At 34.8% G+C, this 21,879-nt stretch overlaps 1 protein-coding gene across 1 annotated transcript; it reads left to right on the top strand.

Moving 5' to 3' along the window:
• Positions 1-5,425: 5,425 nt before the first annotated feature.
• Positions 5,426-6,118, top strand: LOC130799418 (uncharacterized). Its single transcript, XM_057662513.1, has one exon. The coding sequence runs from the start codon at positions 5,426-5,428 to the stop codon at positions 6,116-6,118; it is 693 nt and encodes a 230-aa protein (XP_057518496.1).
• Positions 6,119-21,879: the final 15,761 nt, after the last annotated feature.

The raw sequence follows: 21,879 nt of genomic DNA, 5'->3' as shown, positions 1-21,879 counted from the left end.
AATACATTTAGTGTGTCAATTACATCATAAACATGTTACCTCTCTAGTATTGATAATGTATCCCCCTATGAAAAACTCTTTAATAAAAAACCTAATAATACACACTTGAAGGCATTTGGATGCCTATGCTATGTCGACACTATTAAACAAGGAAGAGGAAAATTCGACCATAGGGCTGATGCATGCACATTCTTAGGATATCCACATGGCCAAAAGTCATACAAGGTCTATAATATGAGAACTAAAAGGATTATCATATCCAGGGATGTGATATTTCATGAAAAACACTTTCCCTGTCATCACAAAAACCAAGTGGATTCCACTTATGCAACATTTTTTTTACCTGTCACAACCTTGTTTCCCAAACCAGACATTTCCCCTCAGCAAAGCAGCTACATTGACCCAGTGCACTCATATCAAAACACAACAAATGACATTGTATCTAATGAAAATGACACCACTAATGAAAATGTCAGAAGGAACACCAAGGTCCACAAACCTCCTCAATACCTCTCTGATTATATTTGCAATAATATTAAATGGTGTAATATTGTTTCTTTTCATAATTTACTTAATCCTTCTAAAGCGTTTTTGATTAGTCAATCACAATGGCATGAACCCACAACTTACAAAGAGGCTATCAAGACACTAAATGGCAGGAAGCTATGCAAGTAGAACTTAGTGCCTTGGATCAAAACAATACTTGGGATTTGGTGGAATTACCCCCTGGAAAGAAAACCATTGGCTCCAAATGGGTTTACAAAATTAAGCTAAGATCAAATGGGTCTCTTGAGAGATATAAAGCAAGGCTGGTGGCCAAAGATTACAACCAACAGTATGGCATAGACTACCAAGAGACTTTCTCTCCAATCATCAAAATGACCACTGTTAGGTGCTTGATTGCCCTTGCTGCCAGTAGACATTGGCCTTTGTTTCAATTGGACGTCAACAACGTGTTCTGGCATAGAGATCTTCAAGAAGAGGTTTACATGAAGGCTCCAAAAGTTCTTGGCACTTCTCCACATCTTTTTTGCAAACTTAAGAAGTCCCTCTACGGCCTCAAACAGGCTTCCAAACAATGGTTCGCTAAACTCACCATGGAGTTTTTTTTACCAATGGTTTACTCACTCCAAGAATGATTATTCTCTGTTTATAAAGAGAACTCCTACTTCCATCACCATAGCAGCTGTGTATGTAGATGATATTATCATCACTGGTAACAATCCATCCATTATTCAATCCATCCATTATTCAGTCCTTTAAAGCTCATCTACACAACACTTTCAGTATGAAGGATCTAGGCAAACTTAATTATTTCTTAGGTCTTGAGGTCACCTACCTAAATCATGGCATTGTTCTGAGTCAGCAAAAATTCACTACTGATCTTCTCTATAGCTCAGGCATCACACATTTTAAACATGTTGCTACACCTCTACCCCTCAATCCTCAAGCTCCAAACCAATAACTCACCTCTCTACCATGACCCTACACAATACAGGAGTTTAGTTGGCAAACTAAACTTCCTTACCCATACTAGACCTAATTTATCTTACACAGTCCAAGACCTGAGCTAGCATATGCAAAATCTTACTGACCTTCATTTTCAAGTTCTCACTCATACCCTCAACTATGTAGCCTACACAATAGGACAAGGCATTCTTCTCCAATTTTTTGATGATCTTAAACTTCATGCATACACTGATAGTGATTGGGGAGCCTGTTTGGACACAAGAAAGTCTATAACTGGGTATGTTATCCTGTTTGGGGACTCTCTAGTGAGCTGCAAGTCAAAAAAGCAACACACAGTATCAAGATCTTCTTCTAAAGCTGAATATAGGGTCATGGCTGCCGTGGCTTCAGAGATTGTATTAATAGTTCGTTTACTTGAAGAACTTGGGGTTAAGAACATTAAGCATATATCTTTAGAATGTGACAATATCTCTGCTCTTTGGACAGCATAAAATCCAATGCTCCACCAATGAAAAAAGCACATAGAGATAAACTGTCACTTCACACATGAAAAGGTGATGGAAGGCCTCATTACCCTCCAGTAATTCCTACCTCTCAGTAGATTGCAGATGTTTTAACTAAGGTTATACCAGCTGTGCATCTAAAGCCTCTTCTAACCAAGCTTGGCATGTATTATCCCACCCCAAGCTTAAGGGGGATGATGACAATATTAGATTAAATGTTCCTACTTAGTTCTTTAATTTTTATTCTTTATTTTGCCACCTCATCAGTTAGTTATAACTAACTAACTAATTGTCTATATATATTGTAGCTTTTCCATGTACTGGTTGTTGAATTTCAATTCTTCATTAATAATACTTCTATTCTTCTAAACTTGTGTTCTTTAAACACCTGAAATTGACAATTTTCGTTTTGCTTCTTTACAAATTAGGTTTGATTTTTGTTTTCATTTCAGGATTCATCGTCATTTACATTTCAGATTTGATCTTCCTTTTCATCTGATTTTTGGAATGAATTTTTGTTTTTCATTTTTCATTTTGGTTGTTTTCTACAAAATTACTTCTAAACTTGATAAATTAGGGTTTAGTCCATTTTTATTTTTTGGTTTTGCTTTTTATTTTTATTTTTAGTGATAAGAAGCATTGTTCAAACCCATACACTATTTTACACTATTTAGGGGAATTCTTAATGATTTATTTTTGATTGATGTGCTTCTTCTCCACGTGTGTTATGAAAAAAGGGGTATTTTGGTGCTAAAATATTTTAAAATTTTGATATTACCCAATGTTTTTGTCTTTTAGATTTGAAGAATTAAATAGTTTGAGAGATACAAAATTTGAGAAAAGGGGATTATTAAGATTGAAAATGAAGGCTTTTGGGAAAGGTGAATGATATAGATAGATGAAGGTGTGTTTTAAGGAGTACTCCTGGTAGGAATCTATATCATATTGTTGTACTATGGGGTGAGTGGTAGAATTTTAGGGGGTGTTTGGTACGACAAGTCAAAATGTAATAGAAAGAGAATGTATAAATAGATCGATAAAAGTAATGGTAAGTGTTATTATTATTATTTGTTTGTTATGAAGTGAACAAAGCGAATGAGGTAAGGGAATTTGTAACATCACTATTACGAGCGGTAACAAATTAGAGGATTCCATTTTCTGAAAGTAACGTAAACGATTACTTTAGAGTCAAAACAAATAATATGTAATGGATTGAATTAATCGTTTCCATCAGTGACCTCAAAAAATTGGATACCAAATACGCCCTTAGAGTTGTTTAAATTAAATATTGATATATCTAAATATGAAAATGACTAGAAAATAAGATTTATTTTATTTATTTTAAAGTACATTGTATTAATCTATTAATTATATGATTTTAATAGTATATGGATATATCGTATGTGATGTTTAAATTTAAGTGAATATTAAAAGTGCCTTTTTTGTTTCTTTGAATAGTTATACATATATATATATATATATATATATATATATATATATATTCCATTACCATTCTTTAGTCATGCACACCAAACAAAAGAATCTTCATTACCAATTCTCATATCCATTCCTTTATTACTATTGCCATTACAACATTTTATTCCTATTACTTCATTACCATCAACCAAACGGACCGTTATAACTTTTTCTATGCAAGCTTGCATCTTTGAGTTTATATTAATCTGTCAGACCATTTCATTTCTCTCTTATTATTTTTTTTTTTTGAACCTTAAGACTGGACTATACTTTTTTTAACAATGTCCGCGTTTGAATTTCATTTGTGTTGCTGTTAAACTTGAAAATGGCTCTACCATTGAAGCAAAATGCTGTGAGTTCATAGTGATTATACTTTTTTCCCATGGATTTTACTCCCTTTACATTCATACCCATTAGACATGATTAAGCAAGGTGGATGCTGAAATTGGTTGAACTTTTTTACTCCTTATTCAAAAGTTATTGGTATCGGAGCTAAACCTGCTATTGGTCCTTTTGAATAAGTTGGCTTAGATACGTTTGTTTGGGGAATTTATGTAAGTGTGCCAATTCATGTACGTAATTCTGTCCCAGTCATATAACTAGATAGTGTCCGTGTCTAGTGCGATGCGCAATTTTATTACGACATAAATTACATATATTTATATAAAGCATTTTAACTATTAATAATACATTTTAAAATTAAATTTAACACAAAAATATGTAAAATTATTTTATAAAAGTTTTTTAAAAAAATAGTTTTTGTCATGAAAAATATAATTGACTTATATAAAAATAGTCACAACCTGAATCATATTAGAATTAAGCATTGCATTTACGTAACCAATTGTATAAATAACAAAAAAATCCTAATAAAAGTATATTATGTTTTAACCATATCAAAATATCCAACAAACTAAATAATACTCATTTAATAAATAAAATAAAATAAATTTATAAATAATTTTAAAAAAAGAAATAATATATATGGATTTCTAATATATTAAATGTTGTGAGTAATAAAGTCAAAGATAAAAAATAGTCATAAAAACAATGACATCATTATTGAGTGTTGCAGGAGAAATTTTTGTTAAAATTGTAACACCTTAGCAATTTTAAGTAAGAATAATGTTAACATGATAGTTATAGATAGATTCCTAGGCTCAATTCACTAAGAGTAGCATATTATAATTGAAATAGAAGTATTTTGGGGAGCGAAAGTTTGCGTTTAGTATCTTTAAAGATCATTTGGATTGATACATTTGTTATAATAATTGTATTTGTTTTATAAAATTCTCTTGTGGAATATTAGATGCCTATATCTTTAGAACTGAGCTTCTGACACAATGCAGATGAACTCCTCAAGTAGCCTATTTCTTTTTTTTTTTTAAAAAAAAAAAAAACAGTTGAATCTTGAGTGATGTGTAACACTCATGTAATAGGTTTGTCAAACCCTTTCTATTTAAATCGTGCATATTATTCTGATAACTTGTGAATTTTGTGTTAGGGTGATTGTCGATTTTGCACAAAAGGGCCCATGATTTTTGCTGTTGGAGATGTTGCAGCATTTCTGTTGAAGGTATGCTTAGCATTTTCATTAATTAGTATGCTCCCCCAGTGTACTCCATTACCTTACAGCTTACGTTACATTAAGTGACGGGGAAATGTTAGAATATATGAAAATATATTGAGTAATAATTTAGTAATCTCCTAATTATAGTGAATATATGTAAGTTAGGTAAATACCTTATATGTCATCCAATTAGCATAATCTTAGGAATATATTGATCTTGATAGATTAGCTTGATTGTAGGCATAATTGGTGGTTTGACCATCTTGTAATAGCCACATATAAGGCTCACAATTCTATGGTTGAACGGCACTGAACATACTTCCTTCATGGTATCGAGCTTGTTTCGTTCCTAATATCTATCTTTTCTTTATCTTTTCTTTGCTCTCTTATCTTTATCTCCAATTCCATGGCTGAATCACCAAAATTTCATCCCGCTCTTACCATTACCAATGTGAAATCTCTCATACCTATCACACTAGACAATGAACAATCTCTATATCACTCTTGGGCTACACTATTTACAAATCTTGTTAGGGTCCATGACTTGTATGAACATTTGGTTCCTCCTACGGAAGAAATAGCAAAAGCCGCATTTCAAGCTAATAAATCGGCCGACCTTGCTTTTTGGAATCGTCTCGATGCAGTGGTGTTGCAATGGATATATGGTACGGTATCCAAAGACCTCCTTAATGCTATTCTTCGTCGTAATGACACGGCCGAAGGAGCATGGAAACGGATTGAAGCTTTATTTCAAGATAACAAAGCTTCCCGTGCAACTCATCTTGAAGAAGATTTTGCTAATGCTGATTTTGAGTCATTCGACTCCATTGATAATTTTTGTAACCATCTCCAATCCCTCGCGGATCGGCTTGCCGATGTTGATGCTCCCGTTACAAATGGTCGACTTGTACTTCGACTCACTGGGTCTTTACCGGAAGCTTATAGTGGCACGGTGGACTATATTCAAAATCAAGACCCCTTACCATCGTTCGAGAATTGTCGATCTCGATTAAAAATGGCCGAACGTACCATTAAAGCACGACTTGCTCGTGAAGTCGGCGATGATTGCGACTTCTCAATCCGACCACAATCTCTCTAAACGAGGCTCCTCTAAAATCCGTCACTCCAGGTTCAAAGCAAAGGGGAAGGATCATGGTGATACTTCCGGAATGGGCGTATATGCCACATCACAGCCACGTAAGCAGGTACACTATCCACCTAGGCAACCACGTGCACAGCTCTATCCTAAAAGGCAAACATCTTGGCAGAATAATCCTTGGGGAGGCTGGGCCGTACCACCATGCCCATATCCCAACTATCCATGGCAGCCCAGACACTCTTACCAGGCCCAGCAACAAAAACCCAATAATGGACCTACAGGTATTCTCGGCCCACATCCGGTCCAGCAGCAATCTTACAATACTATGGTCCAGCAGCAGCAGCCAATATACACTCCAACCGATATTGAAGCCGCTATGCATGCAATGTCTATTTCTCAACCGGACGGAAATTACTATATGGATACCGGTGCTACATCTCACATGACCTCGGAATCAGGTATACTCTCTCCTTATTTCAATTCTAGCAATAAACATCATAACATTGTTGTTGGAAGTGGAGATTTAATTCCTATAATTGGTCACGGTAGCACTATTGTACCTTCACCTCACCCACCTTTTCGCCTCAATAATGTATTACATGCTCCTAAAATCATCAAAAACCTAATTTCCGTTAGAAAATTTACAACTGATAATATGGTCTCTGTTGAATTTGACCCATTTGGTTTTTCTATTAATGACTTACAGACGGGGGTCAAAATAATGAGATGTGACAGCACCGGGGATCTTTATCCACTCTTCTCCCACAAACAAGCCATGTCATCCATCAATCATTCTGCTTTTTCCGCTGTTTCTCCTGATATTTGGCATCATCGTCTTGGCCACCCCGGCGATGTAGTGCTTCATAATCTTCGTAGTAAAAATTTTATTAATTGTAATAAATCTTGTATTAGCTTTTGTTCATCTTGTTCTATTGGGAAACATTCTAAATTGCCTTTTTATGAATCTTTATCTTATACTCATCTTCCTTTCGATATTATACATAGTGATGTATGGACTTCTCCAATCGTTAGTTCAATAGGACATCGTTATTATGTTCTTTTTTTGGATGATTATAGTAAATTTTTATGGGCTTTTCCTATTGCAAAGAAATCACAAGTAAAAAAATCTCTTTCTCTCTTTTCATGCTTTTGTTAAAACCCAATTTGAAAGGAATATTAAAACTTTCCAATGTGACAACGGTACCGAATATATCAATGGTACCTTTGATCAATTTTTTAATCAACATGGCATGGTTTTCCGTCTATCTTGTCCTCATACATCTCCCCAAAATGGTAAGGCCGAAAGACATATCAAATCCATCAACAATATCATAAGAACTCTACTCCTTCATGCCTCCATGCCACCCACATTTTGGCATCATGCGCTTTCTATGGCAATCTACCTTCTAAATATTCTACCGTCCAAAGTATTAGATAATTTGTCTCCCACTCAAATTCTATACCGTTGCAATCCAAATTACTCCAACTTGCGTGTTTTTGGATGCTTATGTTTTCCTCTTTTTCCATCCACTAGCATTCACAAACTTCAAGAGCGTTCCACACCATGTGTATATCTTGGTCCCGCTCCAAATCATCGTGGCTCTAAATGTTATAATATGTCAAGTGGAAAAATTATTATATGTCGTCATGTTCGCTTCATTGAAAATAATTTTCCCTTTTCAAAAATTACAAATGTCGATAAAACCACTTATGATTTTTTAGATGACAATTGCTCCTTAAATCAATTTCTGTCACAAAATCAACACATTCTGAAATCCAATAATGCACGACCCAGTACAGCGTCTGGGCCCAGTGCATCTGCGGGCCCAACTCCCCTCCGTTCTACAACTCATGAAGTGGGCTCCTCATCTCAGCCCAATTCCCACGCTGCCTCACCTCCCAGCCCAATTCCCTATGCTGTCACAACTCCAAACCCAGAACACCCTCTGGAATCTGGACTACCACCGCCTACGAGCCCAACACCACCAATACACTCACCCTCAATGCAACCAAACATACCACCCATCATGCAAAGAACCCATCACATGACAACTAGATCAATAAATGGGATCTTCAAACCTAACCCAACCTTTCACACCAATTTATTAGTTGAAACCACTGCCGAAATTTCCCCCATCCCAAAAAATCCAGTTAGTGCTCTTCGTGATAAAAATTGGAAAACAGCAATGTGGGATGAGTTTATTGCTTTAATTGATAATAACACTTGGGAGTTAGTACCTAAACCACCTAATGTGAATGTTATTCGGTCTATGTGGATTTTCCGTCATAAATATAAATCTGATGGTTCTTTTGAGCGTTACAAAGCGCGTCTTGTAGGTAATGGCAACACACAACAGCAGGGTGTGGATTGTGATGAAACCTTTAGCCCCGTAGTCAAACCTGCAACCATTCGAGCTGTTCTCAGTATTGCTCTATCTAAATCATGGTCCATTCATCAAATGGATGTCAAGAATGCCTTTTTGCACGGTCAATTGCAGGAAACAGTATATATGCATCAACCTCTTGGTTTTCGTGACAAAAATTATCCGGATCATGTTTGCTTGCTCAAAAAGTCTTTGTACGGTCTCAAACAGGCTCCACGAGCTTGGTATCAGCGATTTTCTGATTTTGTAGGTACCATTGGTTTTTACCACAGTAAGTCAGATCATTCCTTATTCATCTATAGAAATGGCTCCGACATTGCTTATATTTTGTTATATGTTGATGATATTATACTCACGGCGTCGTCTGATTGTCTCCGACAAAATATTATGACTCTTTTGAGTTCTGAATTTGCTATGAAAGATCTTGGTCGTCTCAGTTATTTTTTAGGAATTGCTGTTACACATATTTCCAATGGCCTGTTCTTGTCACAAAAACAATATGCGGCCAATATCATTGCACGTGCCGGCATGTCAAACTGTAGCTCTTGTCCAACACCAGTTGATACGAAGCCTAAACTCAGTAGGTCTGCAGCTGCTCCTTATGATAATCCAACTAAGTTTCGTAGCCTTGCAGGAGCACTCCAATATCTAACTTTTACCAGACCAGATATCTCTTATGCAGTTCAGCAGATATGTCTCCACATGCATGCTCCAACAACTGAACACATGGGTGCCCTCAAGCGTATCATCCGCTATCTACAGGGTACCTTATCCTATGGTTTGCACTTGTACAAGTCTAAAGTTGATCGTATTTTTTCTTATACGGATGCAGATTGGGGTGGATGTCCTGACACCCGTCGTTCTACCTCTGGATACTGTGTATTTCTTGGTGACAATTTGATTTCTTGGTCATCTAAAAGACAACCTACTCTTTCTCGCAGCAGTGCCGAGGCAGAATACAGGGGTGTTGCCAATGTCGTTTCCGAATCCTGTTGGATCCGAAATCTGTTACTTGAATTACAATGTCCGGTTCACAAGGCTACTTTAATTTATTGTGACAATGTAAGTGCAATCTACTTATCCGGCAATCCTGTTCAACATCAACGAACTAAACACATCGAAATGGATATTCATTTTGTTCGTGAAAAGGTTGCTCGTGGTGAAGTGCGCGTACTTCATGTACCGTCGCGTTATCAGATTGCAGATATATTTACTAAAGGGCTTCCGCGCATATTATTTAATGATTTCAGAGACAGTCTCAGCGTCCGAAAGCCTCCCGCTTCAACTGTGGGGGAGTGTTAGAATATATGAAAATATATTGAGTAATAATTTAGTAATCTCCTAATTATAGTGAATATATGTAAGTTAGGTAAATACCTTATATGTCATCCAATTAGCATAATCTTAGGAATATACTGATCTTGATAGATTAGCTTGATTGTAGGCATAATTGGTGGTTTGACCATCTTGTAATAGCCACATATAAGGCTCACAATTCTATGGTTGAACGGCACGGAACATACTTCCTTCAGGAAATCTTTAACAGATATTTGACCATTTGCTCATGTTGAACATGTGGATCATGCCCGTAAATCTGTTCAACAGACAACATTGTGTTAGTGTGCTTTTGACTGCTCGAACTTCCCCAACGTAAGCACTTCTTTGGGATCCTTTATTTTAATTTTGTGTTCTTCAAATCAGTTCTTGTGATGCTTCATGGCAAGCTACATAACTTTCATCATGATAATTTGGTTTTTATTGCTGTTTGAATATATATATATATATATGATTATCTCCCATATTTTTACTCAAAGAGTACTTGAGTATGAAGGAAGTCCAATAAAAGTATGGTGATAATTTTTCGGGGTGAATTAGTTGGCAATTTGTTTCATTTAGAGCGTATAATGATCATCGGAAATTATAATTAATTAAATTAAATAATTAATTTAAATAAATTAATTTGAAAATATCTCAAGGTTGCAAAGTTTCTGTTTTGAGCAAAAATCAGTATTCACAGATCGTAAAACAACTCGCTGATCGCGAGAAAGGAAGGAAAAGCTACTGTTTTGTAGGAGCAACAGGTAGCGGCTCGCGACATAACTCGCAGCCCGCGAGTTTCGGGGATTTTTGTGGGTTTTTCTTTGCAAAGTTAGTTTATCCGTTTTGTTATTTTTAATGTAACTACCAACTGTTAAATATGGTTATTTTAACCAAATATATTAGGATGGATTGATTGAAAGACGACATTAGTTCGTGAATCGATCACGTGTTTCATGGAGAAACATGTTCTTTCGTGAAATGATGTAAGCTATTCTATAAATATAGAAGGCTTGTATGGTTATTTTCTACATACTATTTCTAATTTCTTTTCTTCTCTAGCACTTTACATAGAGAACTTGCAATCCTCAATTGGAATTTTCTGTATCTTCTTCCATTTAAGTTTCTCTTACATCATTCTAGATTCCGTGTGCTAGGAATTTAGCGTAATTCTTTGTATCTCTGAACATATTTTCGGTTTATTCGCAAGCACCGTAGTAGGAAGGAAATGATGTTTTAGAAAAGAGCATCTCTCCTTGAATTAATATCAAATTCAAACAAAATCTTCTTGTTACTTTGTTAGGGATTGAAGATCGGTTTCTCGGAGTTCTCGGTGGTGTATTTAAGCATAGTTTTTGATTGTCAAATGTAATCTGTTTTGTACTACAAACGTGTAACTTTATTTTATTATTTATTTAATAAATTAAGTAACATTTTACAACAATCTAAAACATCAGTTTTTCTTTGAATTACGAAATGGCAAGTCTCAAGGATTTGACTACCAACTTTGTCAAACTTGACAAGTTTGTAGGTAATGAGTTTAGAAGATGGCAAAAGAAAATGTTGTTCTCTTAACTACTTTAAAAGTTGCTTATGTGATAAGTACACCAAGGCCTAGTGAAAAGGAAGATGAGACTCCGGAGGATATCCGTGCTAAAAAGTAAATGGGACAATGACGACTCCATCTATAGGGGGCACATCCTTAATGGTATGAGTGATACTCTCTTCGATGTTTACCAAAATGCTGAATCCACTCAAGAAATGTGGTCCTCACTTGAAACTAAATTTACGGCCGAAGATGCATCAAGCAAAAAGTTTTTTATAAGTAATTTCAATAATTAAAGTTTGATGATAATCGCCCTATTATGGAACAATTTCATGAGATACAAAGAATGTATGATAATCTTAAAAGGCATGACATAAATATGGATGAACTCTTTGATGTCTCTAGTATTATTGATAAATTACCACCATCATGGAAAGATGTAAGGAGTACCCTCAAGCAGAAAAAGAAGGAAATCGATCTTACCTAACTTGCCCCCCATCTTCTCATAGCAGATGGGATCTAGGAGCAAGAGAAAGGGAAGAAACCTCCTCGGTTTTTACTATTAACATGGTAGGAGAAAATTGAAACAAGTCTAAACTTGTGAAAAATAAGAAAAGGGGCTCGAGTTCTTTCAAGGAGAAATCTACTAATTCTTCCAAGAAACCTGCACTTGGTGGGTGTTGGTTTTGCGAAAAACCGGGACATCGCAAGAAAGATTGTTTTGTTTTCAAGAAAAAGAATGGTAACAAGGGTGAGGCTTCTAATAGCCAAGATCCCGTGAATGAAGGTATTTCCTCACAATTAATTAAATTTAATTCCAATTTGGATTTAAATGGTACAAATTATAATATTTGTTGTGTGTAGGATGATTCATGGTACATCGATTCGAGTGCCTCTAAGCACGTTTGCATGGATAGAAGGTGGTTCAAGACCTGTCACAAGTATAATGGTGATGAGTTTCTCTATATGGGAAATAATTCTACTATTCAAGTTCTTGGGAAAGGTTTGGTTGAATTGCATTTCACTTCGGGGAATCTTATTACTTGAACTAAGTGATGTTTGCTCCTAAGATTGCAAAGAATTTAGTGTCGAGGCCGACCTTGAATCGCATGGGATATAAATTAGAATTTGAATATGATCAATGTGTAATTAGTAGGGATGGTGTATTTATTAGAAGATGTTATTTGAATTGTAATTTATTTAAGCTTTCTATCAAGACATATTTAGATAATATATTTATTTCACATTTATGATAATAATGTAAATATGTATGAATTATGGCACAATAGACTATGTCATGTAAATTATAAAAGTATGAAATATATAGGTAAATTAGATATTTCCTATGTGTGGCTTTGATAATAAAAAATATAGTATTGCATGTTAAATAAGATCACTAGAAATCCTTGTAGGAAAGTAAAAAGATCTTCAAACATTCTTGATTTAATTCATAGTGACTTGTGTGATTTCCATAGCACTCCATCTTTAGGTAACAAAAAGTACATGATCACTTTTATTTGTGATTATTCTAGATTTTGTGATATGTATTTATTATATTCTAAAGATGAGGCATTAAGCATGTTTAAAATCTTTAAGAATGAAGTTGAAGTACAATTGGATTCTAAGATCAAATGACTTAGAACGGATAAAGGAGGGGAATATTATAACCCTTGTTATTTCCAAGAAATGGGAATTGTCCATGAAACTACTGCGGGTTATTCACCACAATCAAATGGTGTTGCCAAAAGGAAAAATCGAACATTAAACGAAATGGTTAACTCCATATTATCCTACTCGGGATTGAGTGATGGATTTTGGGGTGAAGCGATGTTGACCGCGTATCAAATCCTTAATTGGGTTCCCACTAGTGGGAAGAAGGCTATTCCTTATGAACTTTGGTACAAGAGGAAACCAAACTTGACTTATCTTTAAGTTTGTGGATGTAGGGAAATTGTAAGAGTACCTGGAAATAAAACGAAGAAACTTGGTGAAAGAGGTTTCGATTGGATCTTTGTTGGCTATGCACATCATAGTCATGGCTATAGGTTTTATGTAATAGAACCTAATGACTACATATTGGTTAATTCGATAATTGAGTCTAGAGATGCTATTTTTGATGAAACTCAATTTTCATCAATTGGTAGGCCTAAAGACCTACATGTTAGTAACAATATTCAAGAAATTGATGAAGGTCAAATTGAATCTCAAAATGTTTCATCAAATGATGAACATTTAGAGATTTCTCTCAGGAGAAGTAAGCGAGGAAGGATTTTCAAATCTTTTGTCTAGATTTTGAAGTCTACTTAGTAGAAGGTGCAATAGATTCTCTTTGTACATCCATACGTTATTTCTTAAATGTGGAGGACAATCCATCAACTTACAAAGAAGCAATGTCTTCTCGTGATAAGGATTTTTGGGAAGAAGCCAGTAATGATGAAATGGATTCCATCATGTGGAATAACACTTGGGTCTTAACCGACCTACCTCCAAGTTCTACTCCAGTTGGATGTAAATGGATATTTACAGTTAAACGTAGACTTGATGGGTCCGTGGTTCTGTTTAAAGCAAGATTAGTGGTGTAAGGCTTCAGACAAAAGAAGGGTATTGATTATTTCGATACTTATGCACCGGTTGCTAGAACTACTACTATTCAGCTCTGGATTGCCTTAGCTTCTATCCACAATTTGTTGATTAATCAAATGGAGGTCAAAACGACATTCCTTTATGGTGATTTGGAGGAGGAAGTGTATATCAAACAACCTGAAGGGTTTGTTGTTAAAGGACAAGAAAAGAAGGTGCGTAAATTGATTAAGTCCCTCTATGGACTTAAACAAGCACCAAAGCAGTGGCATCAAAAGCTTGATGACACCATGATGTCTTTTGGTTTTATTGTCAATGAGGCTGATAAATGTGTTTATAGCAAGTTTGATAATAAAGGAAATTGGGTTATCATTTGTCTTTATGTCGATGACATGCTCGTATTTGGTACAAGTATAGAGCAAGTGGAAATGATAAAGGAATTTTTGTTATCATCCTTTTCTGTGAAGGATTTGGGGGAGGCTGACGTTATCTTAGGCATTAAGATAATAAGACATAATGGAGGTCTTATGTTGAACAAATCTCATTATATTGAGAAGATGCTCAAATGGTTTAATATGTTTGATAAATCTCTAGTTTCCACTCCTATGGATCCATGCGAGAAACTAGTACCTTATAAAGGAAAAGCTATTTCTTAATTGGAATACTTAAATATCATTGGATCTTTGATGTATGCAATGACCTGTACAAGGCTAGATATAGCTTTTGTAGTGGGTCAGTTAAGTAGGTTTACTCAAAAACCTGGTCCTACCCATTAGAGAGTTGTGAGAACAGTACTTAGATACTTGATTAGAACCAAGGATTATGGTTTGTATTATCGTGGAGACCCTCTTGTTTTGGAAGGATATTCTAAAGCAACTTGGGAATCCAATAAAGAGGATAATTCTTCTACAAGTCGATGGGTGTTTATGTTTGGGAGAGGTGCCATCTCATGGGCTTCTAAGAAACAAACATGTGTTGCAGACTCTACGATGTGTTCTGAGTTTATTGCTTTAGCATCTGCTAGCAAGGAAGCAGATAGGTTAAGAAATCTCATGTATGAGATCCCTCTGTTGGTTAAGCCAATTTCACCGGTGGCTATCCATAGTGATACTGATTCGGCTTTGAACAAAGCATATAGTCAAACATACAATGGTAAGTCAAGGCATATTGCACTAAGACATAGTCTTGTGCATGATTTTATCAAGGGAAGGGTGATTTCTGTTGACTATGCTAATACTAAACTCAATATGGCGGATCAATTTACTAAGCCATTGAGTAGGAATTTTTTTGAGTTTGCGACTCAAGGAATTGGTTTATTATGCCCATCTTCAACACCATGAGCGAAACCCAATTCAACGCTAGAAGAAACAGCTAGTCTTGAATTCAATGTAGGTTAATCGCTCATTAGATGTTGGGAAGCAATTTTGAGACCCTGTAGTTGCTTTGTTCGTGATGTTGAATAACGAGGTAGTAGAGTAGTCCCTCGAGGTCTCCAATTTCTAGAGTTGTAAAGATCTCTAGATTGAGTGCTTTGTTCACGGAAGCATGATAACAAGGAGAAGCTACCTATATAAGTTCGGAGTTTGGCCGCCTCAACCAAATCAAGGGGCATACTTATGATTTCATTGAACTTCTGAATAGATATGGACACATAGCCTTTAACATGTCACAAATGTGAGTTTAATGAATTATTTCATGTGTACTACTCCTTCAATTGGTTGGATATATCTGCTTAATTCAATTTGAAAGGACATTAGGGGATATGATCAATTGTAAAGATGCATGGTACTAGGTGTCAATTTAATCTGGAAGGTCATTGGCATTGATACATGAAATGAGTTGGAGTTTATGGATCGCGAAAGAAGAAAAGGATTATACACTCTAAATGGGGGAAGATTGTTATCATTTAGAGCGTATAATGGTCATCGGAAAATTATAATTAATTAAATTAAATAATTAATTTAAATAAATTAATTTGAGAATGTCCCAATGTTGCAAAGTTTCTGTTTTGAGTAAAAAGTAGTATTCACGGATTGTGAAACAACTCGCAGATCACGAGAAAGGAAGGAAAAGCTACTGTTTTGTGGGAACAGCAAGTCGCGGCTCGCGACATAACATGCGGCCCGCGAGTTTTGCGGATTTTTGCGGGTTTTTCTTTGTAAAGTTAGTTTATTCGTTTTGTTAGTTTTAATGTGACTACCAACAATTAAATATGGTTATTTTAACCAGATACGTTAGGATGGAATGATTGAAAGACGACATTAGTTCGTGAATCGATCTTGTATTTCATGGAATAATATGTTGCTTCGTGAAATGATGTAAGTTGTTCTATAAATATAGAAGGCTTGTGTGGTTATTTTCTGCATGCAATTTCAGATTTCTATTCTTCTCTAGCACGTTTACATAGAGAACTTGCAATCTTTGATTATAATTTTCCGTATCTTCTTCCATTTAAGTTTCTCTTACATCATTCTAGATTCCGTGTGCTAGGAATTTAGTGTAATTCTTTGTATCTCAGAACATATTTCCGGTTTGTTCCCAAGCACCGTAGTTGGGAGGAAATGATGTTTTAGGAAAGAGCATCTCACCTAGAATTAATATCAAGTTCAAACAAAATCTTCTTATTACTTTGTTCGGGATTGAAGATCCGTTTCTCGGAGTTCTCGGTGGTGTACATAAGCATAGTTCATGATTGTCATATGTAACTTGTTTTCTACTACAAACTTGTAACTTTATTTTATTGTTTATTTAATAAATTAAGTAACATTTTACAACACAATTAAGAATGTTTGTTAAAGGATATTGTCTAAATTTAACTACATCATTGTGCCTTATTTATCTAACTTATCTTAATAAACTTATCAAACAGTTGGAGAGAATCTTTGTGCTGTGCCTAATTTATCTAGCTGGTCTAATTAAAATCACATATCAAACCGTTGGAGAGATAGTTGAGACTGAGAACTTAGACCCCAAAATTACTACATTCTAGATAATCTATATATTTTGTTTTTGGATTTATAATCTTGATTTTTGCTCGGCTTAGTAGTTGATTACTTCTAATAATCGTGTCTACATGATAGGGAGACTAAAAGGTGTTCGTGTGAAAGTGGTAACCCTGAGGTACTTCTTACTCTTTGTTATCATTTTTAGAGTGATTTTTGTGTGTGTGAATTGTGATCTATGATAATTAATAGTCTGACTGAAACTTAATAGTGGGAAATTGGTATTTTACGGAGGGAAAATTTTCTCATAGAAGTCAGTTAGCTAGTCTTATTTTGGTTTCAATCAAATGATATTTAGGTTGTTTTCTTGATATTTGCAAGAAAATCTTAAATCTAATTGATTTGGTTGTTGTTTTGCTTATGGATCCTATATTAGGTATGGAAAAATGACATCATTTAATGCATTTAATTGATGGCATTAGATGTAATATCAGCATTTAATTTATTCTTCCTTCCCATAGAATTGCTATTTGTGAACTAAAAAGCTCTCAACATGTCAAATGTACCCAATATGATGCTCTTTCATATGGGCAACTAACAAGGAAGTTCTCATTGCAATTTTTGATCTTGGTGGTTGAACTTTAGGTGTCTATTCTTGAAATCTCCAATGGTGTTTTTGAGGTAATAATCTTCTTTGGTTTGAGCTTTTGTTAATGTTTCTTTCATCGTATATGAATAATTGTGCTCATTCAGCTAAAAGCACAAATGGTGACATATTTTAAAGAGTGGAAAGTTTTAGACAAGATTTCATATGTTATGAATGCAAGTATAAGACTAGATTTTGTGAGGCGAAATAAACTACAAACATATATCTTGTGTTCGGGGTGAAGCAAGTGATAATAATATGGTTTTATTTAATGGCTTATAGCTAGGAAAATGATGGGTTTTCCAATTCTTTTGTCTAGGATGTTTGTACTACGGTTATTGCTGAAGATATGAGTGTTACTATTAATAAGAGTAAAAAATTTCAAGCCACAATGGTGCCTTTGCCTAAGGTTTGTAATTAGTACTCCTCATTTGTTTCAATGAGTTCATCAATTAGGTTTGAGAATCAAGCATTGTTTTGAGATAGGATTTTTCTTTCTATTGAATTATTCGCTTTTAGTTGCTTTTTGTAGCTTAATTTGATGGGGATTCTTTTTTGACAGTAGTAGTACTTCTAGAATTTGCTTGATATGTACATGCGAAGAAGAGATATCAAACTAGAGATGGTCATGGGTCTAGAACCCTGTTGGACCCGCCCTAAATTCGCCCCTTTTTAAGGGTCTGGGTCTTATTTTTTGAGACCCACCGGATCCGGATCGGATCTGGATCTAAAATATAATTGGGGGGTCCGGATCCGGGTCTGATGATTAGGACCCGGACCCGGACCCGGACCCAGACCCTGCTTCTAAACTCGAACTCTGGACCAGCCCCCAGACCCGGACCCAGACCCTTGTAATTAATTACTAAATTGTCTTACACTATTTTGTGACTTTTGTCTATTGATCTGATTTCTACCCTACCCTAATATCCCATTTATTTTCCATTTATATCTATGATATATAAATATATGCTAATTAGTACAAAATTAGTATTATATTGTCTTACATTCTTACTATTTTGTGACTTTTCTATTTATATATTTATATAATTAGTATTTAATATTTGTAAAACACGCTAATGACTTACAAAAAGTTCAAATGTGACAAATCAAATAGATTTTTTTAGACCCATTAAGGACTCTAGACCCATTAGATTCGAAGGGTTTGGGTCTGGGTCTGAAAATTTTGGACCCTTAGGGTCTGGATCCGGGTCTGGATCTATAAAAACTAAAAAGGGTTCGGGTCAGGGTCTGACCAGACATGCTCTAGACCCGCCCCATGACCATCCCTACATCAAAACACTGAAGATGAACACAAGAATGACATTGGAAAATATACAATTGGAATTGTTGATGGATGTGGCTAGCAAGTACAATTAGAATGGTTTAGGCTTGAGTAAGTGTAAATTGTTTCCATAGGTATTCTCTTGTAATTTTTTAAAACATCTTTTGTTGGGAGTGTCGATGTCAAGTAATTTTTTTCAAACATTTTTTGTTGGAATTGCATTCTCTTGTAAGATTTTGATTTACAATCATCATTAAAATATCAATTTGACATAAGAAATGTTGAGGAATCCAAGTGCTTTTATTGAGATCTTTTAAAACAATAAATCGCAAAAACAAGTACTTCTTTGATGTTCATGAGATGACCTTTTGTGGCTCCATTTTGAAAGGAAGGGGCAATCTTTTGCCAAATAAATTTGGGATATACAGTAGCATATGATAGTAGATAGGATGTAATGGAAGAAGAGGAGAACATATGAAATGATCATTGAAATTGAGGTTTTTAGTTATTGATTGATTAAGATGTATAAAGTATAATCATCGTTATCGACAAGCTCTCAAGTTATTTTTTTAATTCATATAACAGACCCTATTTGTTGAGATTAAGGCTTTGGCATTTTTATTATTGTCGTTTTACAATTTACATCATTGAATAAGCATCAGATTTACGTTAGTATTATAACATTTACATTTGAATTGGTTAGTTTCTTGAACAACCTAGCTACGCTCTATGGCTAAACCTATAAAGCCTTCCATATATATTTCATGCTTCACTTTGATGTTGTTGCATACTCCAATCTTGCATGTTGTTTTCATTAACTCCTAAAATAATTAGGATAGTCATTCCATCTCTTATTAAGCATTGATATGCCCCTGACATCAAGCCTCGATATAACATCACAACAAGAGTATACACAATATAGACTGCTTAACCACTACCCTTTCAAACAGCAAAACAACATATCAAAAATGATTGTCCACATACTCAAGTTAAAGAACACACCAGCTATCATCAACTAATTGTAATCATTCCAATCCATCGCAAAAGCTTCATGCACCAACAACACATCAACTGCACATCGACACCCCAATATACACTTGCAGCGCTTGCATCCTTCGTACATTTGTGACACATTGACATATCAATATCTCTATATGCAGGACCAAAAAGTCAAGTCGGCGTTTTGTGCTGACAATTTCAGCAAATTTCAAACAGTTGTCATTTCCTGCTCGGTTATCGGAATTGGGCATATAAAATACTGTTGGAAAGCTCTTGAAGTCTAGTTTCTAATGCCTTGCATCAATGCGATCTTCCAATCAAAAGTTATGACTAAAAGAGTAGACATGTATCAAATTTCACCTCAAAACTTTTGCATTATAAACACTCTTTCTGTCTTTCTCTCTTTTGCTCATTTTCTTTGTAGAACATCTTCACCTGAGCTAAAATCTTCTTAGTGATGTAGCATAAATCTTCAAAATAAGAACGAAATTACTAACAATGACGATCATTAAAGAGTATAAATGATATAATTAAGTGCAAATAATTGCACTTATCAATTACCTGATTGAAGAACTAGAGGGATGGCGACGGCTAAGGGAACATATCCTATTTGAGTCATTCGTATAACTTAATTGTAATTACAGGGTTTTTGATTGAGAAATTGATGGCATCAATTTGTTATATTGAAGAGTGTTGGTGGAAAGCGAATATGTTGAAGAAAATTGATGGAAGCGGCTGAAGATGAGAGGAAGGTGAATTATTTCTTTCAAAATTTTAATACAATGAGGTTTTTGTGTGAATAGTACGTTAGTTATCCTGCTTTTTGTTTGATAAACTTTTTATCTCATTGTTTGATAAATTTGTTTGACGCTTAGCATGCACATTTTATCCATGTTAACTTGCGTTGCAAAATAACCTTCTAAAAGCACCATGTTTATTTTCAACGCTTGTGTTGCGTATTAAAATAAGTTTTGAAAAACTACATAGTTTGTTGTAATGTTACCAACCAAGTCCATTCAACCCATATTGGTGGAAATTGACATTAAACTAAATTGCTCTATTCAACATTGCGTAACAAGGTATTTTCATTTATAAAAAATTTGATTGAAATAATGGATGAACAAACCGAGCTTAATAGGATTGGACCAACGAGTTTGTACAAGCCATATTAGTGGACCTTCTCACAAACAACTTAGGACCTTTCAAAACTCTACCTTCACCAATACACATAAAACCTTCTTTAACCAACGCACCATGGGAAATAATGTATTTCATTAGCTTGAGAACATGAAGGTACCTAGGAAATGTTCAAACAGACCATCTAACATAATGAACTAACATCACCAATACCAATTATTGAACAAAAGGCCTTAATAGCGCTAGTGACATTGCTTCCTTTAACTTTTTCATTGGCTGATAACAATCTTCAGTTTAGAGTCATATAGTATGAACATCCCAAATTCATAATCCAACACTCACTGCCCCTTAGCACCAATTTCTTCTTGCTCAACAAATCTAGTGTTAGTGAAACTAATTCCGTTGGACTTGTAATCTTCAATTGCTTGTTTTATTTAAACTTTCAAACAATCGAAGGAATTCCTTCTTACAATAGTTTGAATTCATATCTCTCTTACCTTTATGTTACTTCTTAACAAACAAAATATCATTTAATTAGTTGGATATTTGTGCAAATTGAGAATCAACAAGGTCCTTTTAAGTTAAAGACTTAATGAAAATTAAGAATCAACTAGCTAGAGAGCAAGGAAAATATAAAAACTTAAGCGAGTAGGAAAACTAAGTTAAGACTTGTTATTAATAAACTCAGGCATGAGGGACAATATTTATAGGATTTTTAAGTGAGTAGACTTGCTTATACCAATTAAACTTGATTTGTTTGATGTAAAACTTGGTATAAAATATTTAGTGTCTTAACAAGGATTGTTGCACTAGAATAACTAGGCGGTGACTATTAATGGGAATTTATACTCCTATAACGAGAGTAAAGTACATGTGTTCAACAAACAATAGTCATGCGAATATTAAAATGTGGTTTATAATACGCAAA

The sequence above is a fragment of the Amaranthus tricolor genome, chromosome 14, assembly GCF_026212465.1.
Source record: "Amaranthus tricolor cultivar Red isolate AtriRed21 chromosome 14, ASM2621246v1, whole genome shotgun sequence".
Classification (NCBI taxonomy): Eukaryota; Viridiplantae; Streptophyta; class Magnoliopsida; order Caryophyllales; family Amaranthaceae; genus Amaranthus; species Amaranthus tricolor.
The sequence above is the reverse complement of the archived record's forward strand: the minus strand, read 5'-3'. Positions and strand labels throughout refer to the sequence as shown.

Bases quoted from the DNA above. Each gene is read 5' to 3' on its own strand.
- LOC130799418 (XM_057662513.1), top strand. From the start codon at position 5,426: ATGGCTGAATCACCAAAATTTCATCCCGCTCTTACCATTACCAATGTG.